At 50.7% G+C, this 13,525-nt stretch overlaps 3 protein-coding genes across 3 annotated transcripts; 2 read left to right on the top strand and 1 right to left on the bottom strand.

Moving 5' to 3' along the window:
• Positions 1-887: 887 nt before the first annotated feature.
• Positions 888-1,531, top strand: KD926_010660 (uncharacterized protein; the record flags this gene model as incomplete). The annotated part of the gene is made up of 2 exons (XM_053103046.1): positions 888-1,047; positions 1,122-1,531. 2 exons carry the CDS (start codon positions 888-890, stop codon positions 1,529-1,531), a joined length of 570 nt encoding a protein of 189 aa, XP_052953512.1.
• A 3,623-nt stretch (positions 1,532-5,154) lies between these two features.
• Positions 5,155-7,326, top strand: phzA (putative serine/threonine protein phosphatase; the record flags this gene model as incomplete). Its single annotated transcript, XM_053103045.1, has 3 exons — positions 5,155-6,513; positions 6,600-6,752; positions 7,141-7,326. The coding sequence occupies 3 exons, from the start codon at positions 5,155-5,157 to the stop codon at positions 7,324-7,326; spliced, it is 1,698 nt and encodes a 565-aa protein (XP_052953511.1).
• A 1,685-nt stretch (positions 7,327-9,011) lies between these two features.
• ura7 (small subunit rRNA maturation protein UTP4) lies at positions 9,012-12,123 on the bottom strand (the record flags this gene model as incomplete). Its single annotated transcript, XM_053103044.1, has 3 exons — positions 9,012-10,694; positions 10,762-10,994; positions 11,064-12,123. The coding sequence occupies 3 exons, from the start codon at positions 12,121-12,123 to the stop codon at positions 9,012-9,014; spliced, it is 2,976 nt and encodes a 991-aa protein (XP_052953510.1).
• Positions 12,124-13,525: the final 1,402 nt, after the last annotated feature.

Here is a 13,525-nt window from a genome sequence, read left to right as displayed (position 1 = left end):
GGCCACTACTAGCAACATATGTATGCGGTAAGCGGCCATGGGGATAGTTGGATGAGTTTTCCTTTTTATACATAAAGATTGGCACTATTTAAATTTGGTATTACTACTCAAGTAACCAGTTATTGTAGATAGATCACTATTAGGGTGCTAATGCCCGCTGTTGGTCATTAAATGTATTGAATTTATAAAGCATATCATATAATAATTCTACCTACATACCTGCCTAGAGAAGCGGTCGACCTACACCGGACTCTATGTGGTGTTTATCCTGTAACTAAGCAAACTGAAATGACCCAATCTTATAATACCTGTATATAACTAACTATATATCCTATATTATGTCATCATCCCAGCATGTTAGCTCAGGGGAAGAGCGCCGGGCTCATAACCCGGAGGACCCTGGATTGAAACCAGGACATGCTATCCTTCTTTTTCTCCTTTTCCTCTTTGGATGAGGACTATCACCTGAATGCTGAATCCATTGATGAATTTATTTTTCTGCTCATTTCACTGTTCCAAAAATACCAGATAGTATAATATCTCGGAATATCTTTTTCTCTACTCTGTAGACTTTCAGCATAGTTACTCCCTTCTGGCGACGGTCAATTAATCCCGAAGCGGACTAGCGCATATTTGGGGTTGCGACGGCGGAAACGGTAACTACGCGGTCTCCCGTATTGTCCGACGCGATGGCCCAGCCCCGGCGGAGAAGGCTCCCTCTCTCCCTCCTCTCGTGTTTTTGCTACAGTCATTATTCACACATCGTCTGCATTTGATCCCCCACTATATTTGAACGAGAGTCTTCCATTGGTATCATCCACAATAGTCCAACTTCCCTATCATTGCGTTTCAATCCCCACCCTTTCTTCGCAGCACATATAACAGCCATGTCTCTTAAGCGCAAGGCTTCGTTCCCGACCATTGCCTCCCCCAATACGGATTCATTCACGCTCGAGCTCTTATCAATGGACGATTCCCCCAAACATCTCAGCAGTCGCACGCGAAAGCGATACAGGAACGATCGCCCTGAGGACAAAGTTGTATATGGTACGTGACTGCTGAGAAGCGACATACAACAACAGCGACCATCCCACGAGTCAAGCACAACTAACAGACGGCAGAGAATACCCTCCGCTGGCTATTCACAGCCCAGCAGCAACAAGGCCCCACGGCTTCCCCCGAGGCAGACGAGAACATGGATCTGACGACGCTCTCCTCGTCGGAGATAGTCGATCCGCGCCAACAAACCCTCCACAAGTTCTTTCAACCCTCTCAAACATCGTCATTCCAGCCTCGCGCGAACCATCTCCATCAACGCCCCCACGCCAACCCCCCATCCAATAACATCTTCCCGCAACGCCCAGACTTCGATATGGTTTCAACTGTCACTTTGATCAGTCGCGACACCAGCAGTCCGTCGTCTCACGGTGCCAGCACCGGCATGGACATGGACCTGGACATGGGTCCTAATCGCGACGACCCAGGCCAGGATATAAGGAAATGGATGGGTAGACACGGATGGATGCCATAGTGGTCATTCCGGCTCTCACTACCTTTACCATGGTTGATGCCGTGCGATGCTACTGCTTGTTGCGGATATAACACCCTACCAATCATTGCTGGTCATGGTTGGTACCATACCCTATTTATGCTCAAGATTGATACGACTATGGCGGATTTGATAATATCGTTATACGCGATCCGCTGTGCAGTACTGCGATTTTAGTTTAGCGTTGTGAAGGAGCTTATCTTGACAATTTAGAGTCGAGTATATAATTTAGTCATTTTCAGGTTAGATCGGTTCAGATCGAGGACTAAGTCTTGGGGTTTTGGTTGTAGATCAGATTTGCAGACCGTTGATCAGGTGGTATATGCGCATGACCTACACCAATGCTTGAAGAAAGGTTATACTCTGGACAGATTTCTTCAACGGTCGACTATATTCATTGTGTATGACGTCTGCTCAACAGTCAACAGAGTGTGCGAGGGCTCTCCAACGTTCAAATCAGCATCTTGACAACAGCTGTAAGTCAACATGAACAGGAATCATAAATAATTATGATTCCTAACGAAACTCCGATGGGCAATTTGAATACGCAATATCGCGTGGTCCAGAACTCCAGACTATTCCAAAGTTTCCCAAATTGCGGGGGTGTCACATGCCCCGTCAAGTAGGCAGTGTCAGCCTGAGGATCATTGAAAAAAAAGGAAAAGAAAAAAAAAAAAGAAAATCCAAGGCGGGCAGGGCAGCGGGCGCCGGGCGGTCACTCTCTCCCCGCCGCCTTTCGTTTGCATCTACTCCGCAAGGCGGCGCAACAAAGCATTCCCGGAGACACCAACCGGAATCCATCCAGCCCACTTACACTACCTTCCTAGTCACAAACCTCAAAGCCTGAAGGCTTTATCTCATTATCTTTCATTCTTGCTCTCACCGCGACGGTTTTCGCCAAGATTACTTTTACCATCCCAGTCTGACTAGGACCCTCGCCGTTGCGGTTCGCAGAACAGTCCAGACCGCCCGAGGGGGGTTTTAAGTGGTAGATCCCGCCGAGCTCGTGAAGAGGTCAAATCTCAACTACCTCGACTACCTAAGGTACTAGGGAGGGTACTACGGGGATCGATTGGAAGGATTGGAAAGAACGCCGTTGGTCGCGATGGATGGCAACCGTGCTGTCCAGTTCCTGGAATCCTTGATTGGCCAGACGCTACGGGTGCACGCGACAGATACGCGCATTTTCGTGGGCAACTTCAAGTGTACAGATGCGGTGGGTGAACCTAGACGTCCCGTTCTCTTGTCTGATCACTTTCCCTGGCGTCTCGGGATGGCTGCGGAACAAAGAAAGAAAGAAATGAGGCAAAGAATACGACACCCGAAGACCAGTTGCTGACCTGTCGAGCAAACCGTCTAGGCTCGCAATATTATTCTCGGAAACACCTACGAGTACCGATTTCCCTCCTCGTCAGCCGTTCGAGATGCAGCGTCCGATGGAAGCGCGCTTAGTCAGGAGTCGGGGATAACGGCGGAATCACCGAGCGTCAAGGTAAATATGACGAGTCGATTTATTGGGTTGGTGGTCGTTCCCGGTCAGCACATCACGAGAATCGAGCTAGAGGAGACCCCACAACAGAGTCGTGTGCGTGAGACGCTCAGGAAACCATAATGGCAGTATTGAAATGCAGGCCAAGACCGACTGCTTCTCATCTTGCGCGCTGGACGCGGAACCCGGTTTCTCCAGAGGGATGTTGAACGAACCCAGCCAATCATGATAATAGAACCAAAATGGATTGCTTGCCCATATATGGCGTTCTGCATATCTCCGTTCCCTTTCCTCTTCTCTCGAAAGCCAGAATTCCCTACGGAGTAGATCCGACCTCAGCTGGGAAAGCCTTTCACCGTGAACTGCCAAGAGAACCCCGGTCGAAGATGTACCACCCCAAACCCTCCCCCCAGAACGTGGCTAGAAGGAAAGGGGGAAAAGCTGTTGGTACTTGGCGCAGTACCTCAGGCTTGGCAGCCGCCGCTGCGGCGATGACCTTGCTGAGCTGAAATGGCGGTGTTCCTGCAGTTGGTGGAGTCGACCCTCCCTACCATCCACTGTACAGGAAGAGCTGCTTGCAGTCGGAGGAAATTTGATCCAAAAAAGAAAAAAAAAGACAATCTCGCATGGATGGTCCGCGACGGAAAGTCGCTTCTCTCGGCTACAAACGCAGAGAACGGAGGACACATCGGGGGCACTCGGAATCTGGGCCACAAGGAGGCTTACAAGTTTACCAGCAATCCATGGAGAAATCCCGACAGCTGATTATTCGCCCTGCTCTTTCCAGGCAGAATCCCAATTTTCATGGGATAGAATCGAGGCAGGCCTATAAGAATACTGGATGCTTCACGTACTACGGGGCTAGCCAAGAGGCATGGAGGGGAGGAGGAAAACGTGGAGTCTGTGCTGCGATGTGTCCAAATTCAATTCCACATTCGGCCGTCACGAGCGTCGTGTTCGTCATGGGCGGCAGCTGTTGTGACTTGATTTGTTTTCGTTGAATTATATTATCATCTAGAGAGGTTTTTTTTTACTCTCTAATGATTTTGTTTATGGCTATTTTTCGTTCTGCCTTTTCTGTTCTTTTTTTTTTTTTTTTTTGGTGGTAGAAGTGGCAAGCTGCAGGCGATATCCGTATAATAGAAAACGGTCCCCCACTATAAAATCTACATGTCGATCGTCTGTCAGAGAGGACTCTGGGGCAGATTCAAACAGACCAACGCTTTTAGATGAAGGACCGGGGGACGAGGACCAACCAGCATCTCCAGTGAGTCAGAAAGACTCGTAAAGAATACTTTGAACAGGATACTTCCATAATTCATCCATCATACTTCATACTCATCATCGACCCTCCGCGGGCCGAGGAATGATCCGGGCTGGCAGCCAGAGGGGGAATCGAGACTTTCCAGCGACAGACTGGGGTTGGAGGCGAGAACCAGACGGTGACAACCAGCGGAAAAGTCACCTTCCCATTATTCTTCGCTTTCCTCTACGCTACTCTCTCTACTTCCTCCCTTCTGCCTCGACGTCAACCCCCCAGTTTCAGTCGAACTTGCGCCCAACTTCACTTCTTTGTCAATATTCATTCCCCCGATTCCCCCAACTGTGAGTAGCTCCTCCTTGCCTACCACCGACCGTCCCGCCCATCCATTCCATTCTCCATCCCCGTCCCCCATAATCGTCCATTATAATAATGACGCATTCTTCCATCCCTCCCCTCCACCGACTTAACTCAAATTATCCCCCCGTTCAGACTCTCGCTTACTCCCCCTACCCGCCCTCCACATACCATCTGGGAGCTTCCTGTGCTTCTCTCCCCCCGCCCCAAGCTGCCCTTGACCTTGAAGTTTCCTGAGGCTGTTATCGTCTGCCGTTGTATCTTCTAACCGTTATCGCCTGCTTTGCCCAGATAACAGGAGCTTTCCCTGTCGGCGAATCGGAACTTTCCCTTCCGACAAACTACCTTAGGGCGCTACCTACCTATTAGGTAGCTCGAGGTGGCTTTGTGTACCATTATTGTTATGCCAACAATTTGATCCAACGTCCACCCACCCCCTTCCTCCCTTTCGTCTGATTGTCCACCTTCAAGCTTGGCAGACATTCAACCGCTGCAGCAATGGGTCAGTCGCATTCCAAGGGCAACTCCGGCCCTGGAGACTCATTGCAGTCTTACCCTTCCTTCTCTCGCTCCGATACCAAGGAGTCCATCCGATCTCTTCGAGGCTCCATTCGCTCCAAGATCCGCAACAATGATAGCCCTCGTGGATCCACTTCAGCCCTTTCTCGAACGGAAAGCCAGACAGACAAGTCAGACGCCGGGTCGGTCAGGTCGGTCGGCAGTCGGCGCAGTTCCACAAACCTGAGCACTCAATCCCCGGCTGCAGACGACTCCGCCACTGGACTCGACGCACCGGAACCTCCTCCCTCCCCTTCGTTGTCGAACAGCTTGAAAAGAGGCCATAAAGATGTGAATGCCATGCAGCAGAGCGGTGAGGTCGACCATGTCTCCGATGCTCCCCCGACCGCCGGTGCTGCCCCCACCGGATCCTCGCAGGCTGTTGGCGAATCCATTTTGATCAAACGGGAGGGTCAACTGAATCCCATCCTGGACTTCATCATGAACACGCCGCTGGAGGCAGCCTCCTCGCCCGGGATGGGAATGGGTGCACTCAAGTCCATTGACCTGGATGACATGATCACTCGTCTTCTCGATGCCGGCTATTCGACCAAGGTCACCAAGACTGTTTGCCTCAAGAATGCAGAGATCACGGCCATCTGTACCGCGGCTCGGGAGCTTTTCCTGAAGCAGCCTGCCTTGTTGGAGCTGTCGGCACCCGTCAAAATCGTTGGAGACGTACATGGCCAGTACACCGACCTTATCCGGCTGTTCGAGATGTGTGGATTCCCGCCCACATCCAACTACCTTTTCTTGGGCGATTATGTAGATCGTGGCAAGCAGAGCTTGGAGACCATCCTCCTCCTTCTTTGCTATAAGCTCAAATACCCCGAAAACTTCTTCCTCCTCCGCGGCAACCACGAGTGCGCCAACGTGACCCGAGTGTACGGTTTCTATGACGAGTGTAAGCGGCGTTGCAACATCAAGGTGTGGAAGACCTTCATCGATACCTTCAACTGTCTACCCATTGCGTCCATCGTAGCTGGCAAAATCTTCTGCGTTCATGGCGGACTTTCCCCAAGTCTCTCGCACATGGATGATATCCGTGGCATTGCCCGTCCAACGGATGTGCCCGATTACGGCTTGCTGAACGATCTTCTCTGGAGTGATCCTGCCGACATGGAGGAAGACTGGGAACCAAACGAGCGTGGAGTAAGCTATTGCTTTGGAAAGCAAGTCATCATGAATTTCTTGCAACGGCATGATTTCGATTTGGTGTGTCGAGCGCATATGGTGGTCGAAGACGGCTATGAGTTTTACCAGGACCGAGTCTTGGTGACGGTGTTTTCTGCGCCTAACGTGAGTGGATCCCACGTCTCCTGCAGAGACGATGCATATTTGTTTTTAGGTTGTGAACTCTTGGCTAACGGTGTCTTCCTGACTAGTACTGCGGTGAATTCGATAATTGGGGCGCTATCATGTCGGTTTCGGGCGAGTTGTTGTGTAGTTTCGAGTTGCTTAAACCGTTGGATTCTACGGCCCTAAAGAACCATATTAAGAAGGGACGTAATAAGCGCAACAGCATGTTGAGCAGTCCTGTAAGTTTTGTCCCTTGCGTGGATTGCTTTCCTTTTCCTTTTCGCCAAGGACCAGCGCCCGCTTCCCCGTGCAACTCTGCCGAGAGATTTGTGTCCTCGGAGGCACTCCCCTCTCTTGGCCTTTTGGGATTCCGATTACTGACGAGTGATGAATGTAGCCTGCAACCGTGTCAGCACAAAGTTATTAGGCGTCCTGGTGATGTCGCGCCAAGAAAACCCGCGTCCGCCATATGTCACCGTCGAAGCGATCTGGGCTTTTTTTATTTGATTTTTTTTTAACAAAAAAAAAAAAGAAAGAAAAGAAAAAAGCCCGCCATGATCAAACATTTGCCGTTCACCGTCCTAGTCGATCTGGATTGAATGATCGAACTAAACGATGTCGGCGCAGCTCCTCCTGGGAACTGTCCGGTTAACACGCATCGTTCAGGTCCCAGAGGATTCTGGACTGCGATGCAGCGATGCCGACATTTCCAATCAGAAGTCGCTTTGCTTGCCAGAGACAACAAGGCTTGACAGATACGGCAAGTGGCAGGTCCGTCGTCTTGTCCGTAACTATCAAGAGGCCTATGAATAACCCAATTTGCCCGAGCCGTGAAACGGGAGGTCATCCAGCTGGGGAGATGGATCTTTTGTTGATGTTAAGTCTGCGCGGGACATTGATGACTCTGTTTCTTTCATTCTCTTCTCTCTTTCTAATCTTTTCCATTCGTTCGCATGCATACAATGAGGGCAGACTCTGCGCACAAAGAAGGCTATCACTGTCTTATGATGAAAACCTGCTGATGTGGGGCAAGAAAGCGATGGCCGGTGTCTTGTTTTGCTCTTTTTTTTTTTTTTTTTTTTTTTTTTTTTTTTCTGTTCTTGGTGCTTTCTATGGCTCTCATCTCGTATTCATGCCTTTGCCTCCCTCTCACAACGAAACGGTTTGACGCGTTATGATACATGAACCGGCGGATAAGCACATATGGGCTGTCTTTCTTCTTCTCACGTTGATCACGTTTATCGGTGCCTGTCTTGTCTATCTGTTATGCTTGCATGGAAACATGGTGAGATCTTTTTTTATTCATGGCTTGTTGATTAGATTATTTTATTGTTTCTTGTTTCTTTTTTCTACCAGGGAATTCAGAATACATGGTGTTGTTGTTCGTCCTTATTTCTTTTTTTTTTGAGAGTTCAATTTGAGCAGAATGTTCTTGTCGTCAGTATTATTATCATCGTCGTTGCCTTTTTCAATATTTTTATATATTACACGCAACATTGCCTGTTGCCTAGTATAAATACCTATCTACCTCATCTCTCGGGAATGGGTTGGATTCAACAATTGCACTTTCTTTTCTTTTTCTTTGAGTAAAACGTTTGTCTCTGGCTTTGGTTTAGGTTCAGCTTGAGATGGGATAAGTCTATTGTTGCTAATTAGCTTGCTAGCTAGCCTTTGTCAGAGCGAACAGTAATTAACTAGTTACTAACTACCCCTTGCTTTGCTTGCCTTTAACTTAACTACCTGATGAGTGTTTGTATGTATGTACAGTATCTGGCAGATGTGATCCACTTGTATGGACTTCTTTTCCCCAATAGTAAGAGGGAGGCAAGGCCGCCCAACAGAATCGAGATCGTGATAAATGGATAGATGAGTAGATAGTACATGCCATATCTATGGTTTAGGTGGTTTCGGACTGTATAGGCGGGGTAGGTAGCGTAGGTCAGGGTATGGCATGGTAGGTAGGTCCATACAAGAAGCAAGCTTATTTGCTTGATTTCATGGGGTTTGTGGAAAGAAGCAAAGGTGAGAGAGAGAAAATTGATGACTGAACAAAAACTTTTATTGGTTTATTGATGTGGAATGGATAAAAAAAAAATGGTCAAGAAAAGAAAAGAAAACAAACACCATAACTAATTGAACCTTGCTCGCCTAACAAGTATCAAAACAGAAAATCAACAGAGAAGAAAGAAAGAGGAGAAAGGAAAGAAAACCAATGAGGCCAAGGGAAAGGAGAGGAAGGCAAAGAGATAGAAAAGAGTCTGTACAACACTGCTCTTTTCTTTCTATATCTTAGAAAGTGATATTCACGGTCACAATAAACTTTAAGCACGCATCGCTCCAGTTAATAATATCAGCCAGTCAGTGTAGAAAGGATAAGGATGATAAGATATGAATGTAAGTTTCAACCAAGAAAACAAGAAGCGACGTCTGCATTTTTTCTGTTCTCATGCATGCATGCAAGTAAAAATTATCTTACATCATAAACTGATAGACCTGATCTATTCATAGTCCCGGACATAACGGCCCGGTAGCTCAACGTCCCACATCGGTCTTTCCACGACAGCGACTTCCAGTATCCCAGTGTCATCGTCTGCGAGGTCATCGTCTGATTCATCGTCGTCCTCGGCGAGGGAAGAGGTTGTAGAAGAGGAGGAAGAGAGAGGCACAATGCCCATGATATCACGATACTTGTACGTGTGCCACCAGCGGCGACCGAGTTCGGATTTGGCCGGGTCCGACGCCACGAGGGCCCCGGCGTCAGCGGTCTTCTTGGGGGCGGGGGTATCAGCGAAGGAGTTGACGATGTGTTTCAGGCCGATGGAGAGACGCTTCTTGCGGGGCGTGTGGGGGTCGGTTTCCTCGTTGTGGTCCTGGAGGGCGGAGCGGCGGAGACGAGCGAGCTGGGCGTCCTGGGCGGAGGTGTAGGAGTCGTCGTGGTCGTTCTCATCCTCGTCGTCGTTGGGGTTCCGGGGACGTTCTTTGTCCAGGGAGACCCATTCGCTATGGGAGTCGTCGGGGCCGTTGATCTTCCGCATCTTCGGGGCGACGAAGACGTCGGACTGAGCGAGGGGAATACGGTCACCGGCACCGGTGTTGGGCTTCTTGCGGCCGTTCTCCGCGGTGGTGTCTTCGAAGGGATCGCGCTTGCGTTTGTGCTGCTGCGCAGCGGAGGACTTGGACGGAGTGGCTTGGGGTTTGGTGGGCGTGCCGGCTTCTTGGGTGTCGGCGGAGGCGCCGAGCTCTTCCGAGGAAGGGAAGTCCTGGTTGAGGTCGAACATCCAGAGCCAGGAGGTGCCGTAGAGCCAGAGACGTTCCCGCTCTTCGTTCAGGTCCCATAGACAGCCCATGGCGCGGTCCTTGACGCCTTGGAACTCGGCTGGCAGGTAGGCCTTGGGGTTTCGTCGGGACCAGTCCGATAGTTTGCCCTCGAGGGCGTCAAACTCGACCAATTGGTGCTCGCTGGTGAGCGCCATGAGGAGGCTCTCGTTCGGCTTGCCGGTTCCGTTGGTCAGTTGCTTCGTTGCAGCTGGGTTGGAGGGACGGAAGGACAGCAGGGCAACGCCGGACTTCAGGCGAGGAATGGGTGACTCGGCGGCAGTGAGCTGCCAGCGCTCGCCCTCAATGACGGGCTGCTCGTCTTCATCGTCGGAGTCGTCGTCATCCGAGTCAGCCGCAGCCTGGCTGCGTTTCAATGCGGATTTCTCCGTCGATTCCTCCGCGCTTTCCAGGGACCAAGAGTCCACGCATCCCGACAGATCGCCAACCGCAAGGACTCTGCTGTTGTCGGAGAAGACAACGCATCGAATCGCCCGCTCATAGTTGCCGAGGGTACCGTGGGAAGCCTTCTCATGACGGCTGTGACGAGTAGCCCGGTTGAGCTTGACAAGCTGGGGCAGAACCTGAGGCTTCTCCTGCGGGGACGAGGCCGGTTTAATCCGGGCCAGGTAGATGTCGCTGTTCGGGCGAATAACAGAGATCCACCGGCTGTCGGGGGAGACAGTAACGACACGGGCTCCGTCGTCCGCGAGATCGGATGGGACGTCAAACTTCTGTATGCGTAGAATTCCTTTTTCGTCGCCCTTGCGTCGGCGAACAGAGAATGCCTTCACGGTGGATGTCGTCGCGACAACCAGGATCTTTCCGTCGGAGGAGAGCATAGCGGAGGTGATGTTTTCTTCGCCCTGCAATGAGAAAGATTTACTCGTCAGAAGTGGGCTCGTAATATGGCAATAATCCAGGCCTTCTTACCTGAATGAGGACCTTTCCGACCAGCCGGTGCCGTTGGCCATCCGGCGTTTCGTGCGCAGACGTAGGGCCCCGAGACAGGCGCCAGATGCTGACCTCCCGATCCCAGAAGCTCATGACCAGTCGCGAGGAGGGCGAGGACGCAAGCTGAGGTACTTGCGGCAGGGTCGACAGCTTCCGGTGGTGTTCCTTTCCGAATTCCCGCAGCGGTAGAATGACCGGAGACGCATCAGGACCTAAGCTGCTATCAGCCAAACCAGAACAACTTCTTCTCGGTGGGAGTTAATCGTCGCCCGAGCGCTTACCTCCCGAAACCACAAAACTGATATCCTTCGTCTCGTAGACGGCAAAGGTCTTCACGTCGTGGGTATGATACCGTCGGTGCGTGACCTCGGCCCATCTCGCCTTCTTATCGCCCTTCTTCTCCGCCTCCTTCTTCCTGTAGACCACAGTTCTCTGGTCCGCGCCTCCACTGACCACAGTATCGCCCTTAGCGCTAACAGCCACATCCAGCGTATCGGCCAGATGACCCTGCAACCGCTGAATGAGGGCGTAGTTCTTCCCATCCCAGAACCGGATCTCACCCGCCGAGTCACCGGACACAATCGTCCCATCCGGCAGACACTTCACGGACCAAACCAGCAATTCCTTCGTGCCCCCAGTGGGGCCCTTACCCAGCGACATGGTGCGCAGCTGCTGACCATTCCGAATATCATACAACCGGATCGAGCTATCTGCGTAGCCGGCAACAATGGTATTCCGGTTCTGGAACGTGACACTTAGCACTCGCGCCCTCTTCGTCGTCGGCCTCATCAACCGCAAGAACTTCAGATCCTCATCCGCCGTCGACATAATCACAATCGACCCGTCCGCGCACCCCGCCGCCAGATGCTGGCCCGTGAACTCGCCCTCAGCGGCGGGCAACCACTTGCCGTCCTTCCCGCGCTGCGTGGGCTGCCAGCGCGGCTGGGCCGCCAAACACCAGATCTCGCCGTAGTTGCCGCTGGAATGCCGCAGGGGCTTCCCCTGCTCGACGTCCCACTCGGTCACGGCGGTCGAGTAGCCGATGCTGAACAGGCGCAGTTTTCCGGGGATCTTGGACCCGTCGGCCGCGGTGTCCTGGGGATCGAGCGTCCAGACGAGACCCTCGATGCTGCGGTCCTTGCCGCCGCGGAGAACCGTCTCTTGGAACCAGGCGCCGCGCAGGGGGTTCCAGATCTCGATGTCACCGTTCGCGCGACCGATCGCGAGTCGAAGGGTAGGGACACCTCGTCCGGCGAGTTCCGCGGAGGGAGGATGCGAGAAGGCGAGCGCATTGATCGCTTGCGGGTTATAAGGGACGAAACGGCAGCGGTGGATATCCATGATGGCGGTCGATGTGATGGTAAAGGGTATGAGGGATGTTTTGTGAAGGTATAAAAAAGCGCGAAGGTTCTATTGGCGTCGACAAAGCTTTTTCTCTTTGCTTCTCGTCGCTGCGGATTGACCGATCGGAGGGAGGGAAAACGAATTAAGACCCCAATGAAATGGCAGTATATTCACAAATTTTGACAATAACCTACCCAGCTCGACGTGTAGAGCCGACCGCTAGACAATCATTCCGATGGAGCGTTGATGTCTAGGAAATTGAGGGTCGGGTCGTCTGGGGTGGTGGTGGATTTGATGTCGCTCGACCTTTTTTTTTTTTTTTTTTTTTTTTTGGATAACAATTTTTAGCGCGCCGCGGAGGTTCCACCACCATTGGCGGCACGTGACCGGTCTGGGTCTATATGATGGGATGCTGTTGCTTCAACCAGAACATCCACGATTTAATCGTTGGTTTTATTCGAGTTGATGGGTCTGATTATGAGGAGTTGGGTTCAATGGTTTTCTATTCAAACGCAATCAAGACTAGGATAACCTGGGTCGGCGTTGTTAATGATCAAGCAATATATGTAGTAGCACTCTTTGCTAAAAACCCAGATAGTGCAAATGCGTCAAAGAAATACAGTGCTTATATCTAGAGCCCAGTTGAATATCAAATGTCTCAGTTGAGATTGCAGTATCTATTGCGTTGATTTGCTAGTATCACATACAATTCCCACACATAAACTGCAGATACAGACACAGGTTCATCCAGGAACAGTCAATAGCTTCCACCGACCAACTAACAATCCAGCCTAGAGCACCATTCTTAGCTATTTGAATCTAAATGGTCCTAGTTGTCAATTGAACAGACGCAGTCCAAACAATCTAAAGAACTCATCCCTCCCATCTCTCTACGGAGTACAAAGAACACAATTGAAACAATCGTGGCAAACAAAAGAGTCCTCAACAACCTAAATGAATGAACCAACCACCCTCCCAATGACAACAAACAAGTGCCGACAGGGACCAGGGATCAATGGAGAGGATCTGCCGTATACGGAGTACGAACTGCGTTACACGCATAGGCAGTCAAGCATGGAGCCATAGATAATTCGAAAGACGGAATGCATTCCACCAATGCTTTCAGCCCGGGCAATTGCATGCACACAAGGCTTTTGCATAGCAATAAGCAGGAGGCACGGAAGGCAGGTGGTATGCGCATATGACAAGCGAAACAGTTGGACAGTAAGAGACCACGGAAGAAAGGCAATTTGATTTGATTTGATTTGAATTTCTAAAAATTTTCCCCTGTAAAAGTAAGGCCAGAAAAAAAAGTCAAGTTATCGGGTATGTTGGAAGATGAATACATGCAGACGCAAGCCTAGTTGCATTGACTAGATATGTTGTATCAGTCGAAAGA

This window comes from Aspergillus affinis (genome assembly GCF_023601865.1).
Source record: "Aspergillus affinis strain CMG 70 chromosome Unknown NODE_84_length_165147_cov_86_321009, whole genome shotgun sequence".
Classification (NCBI taxonomy): domain Eukaryota; kingdom Fungi; phylum Ascomycota; class Eurotiomycetes; order Eurotiales; family Aspergillaceae; genus Aspergillus; species Aspergillus affinis.
Note: the sequence above shows the minus strand (reverse complement) of the source record. Positions and strands in the feature narration are given on the sequence as shown.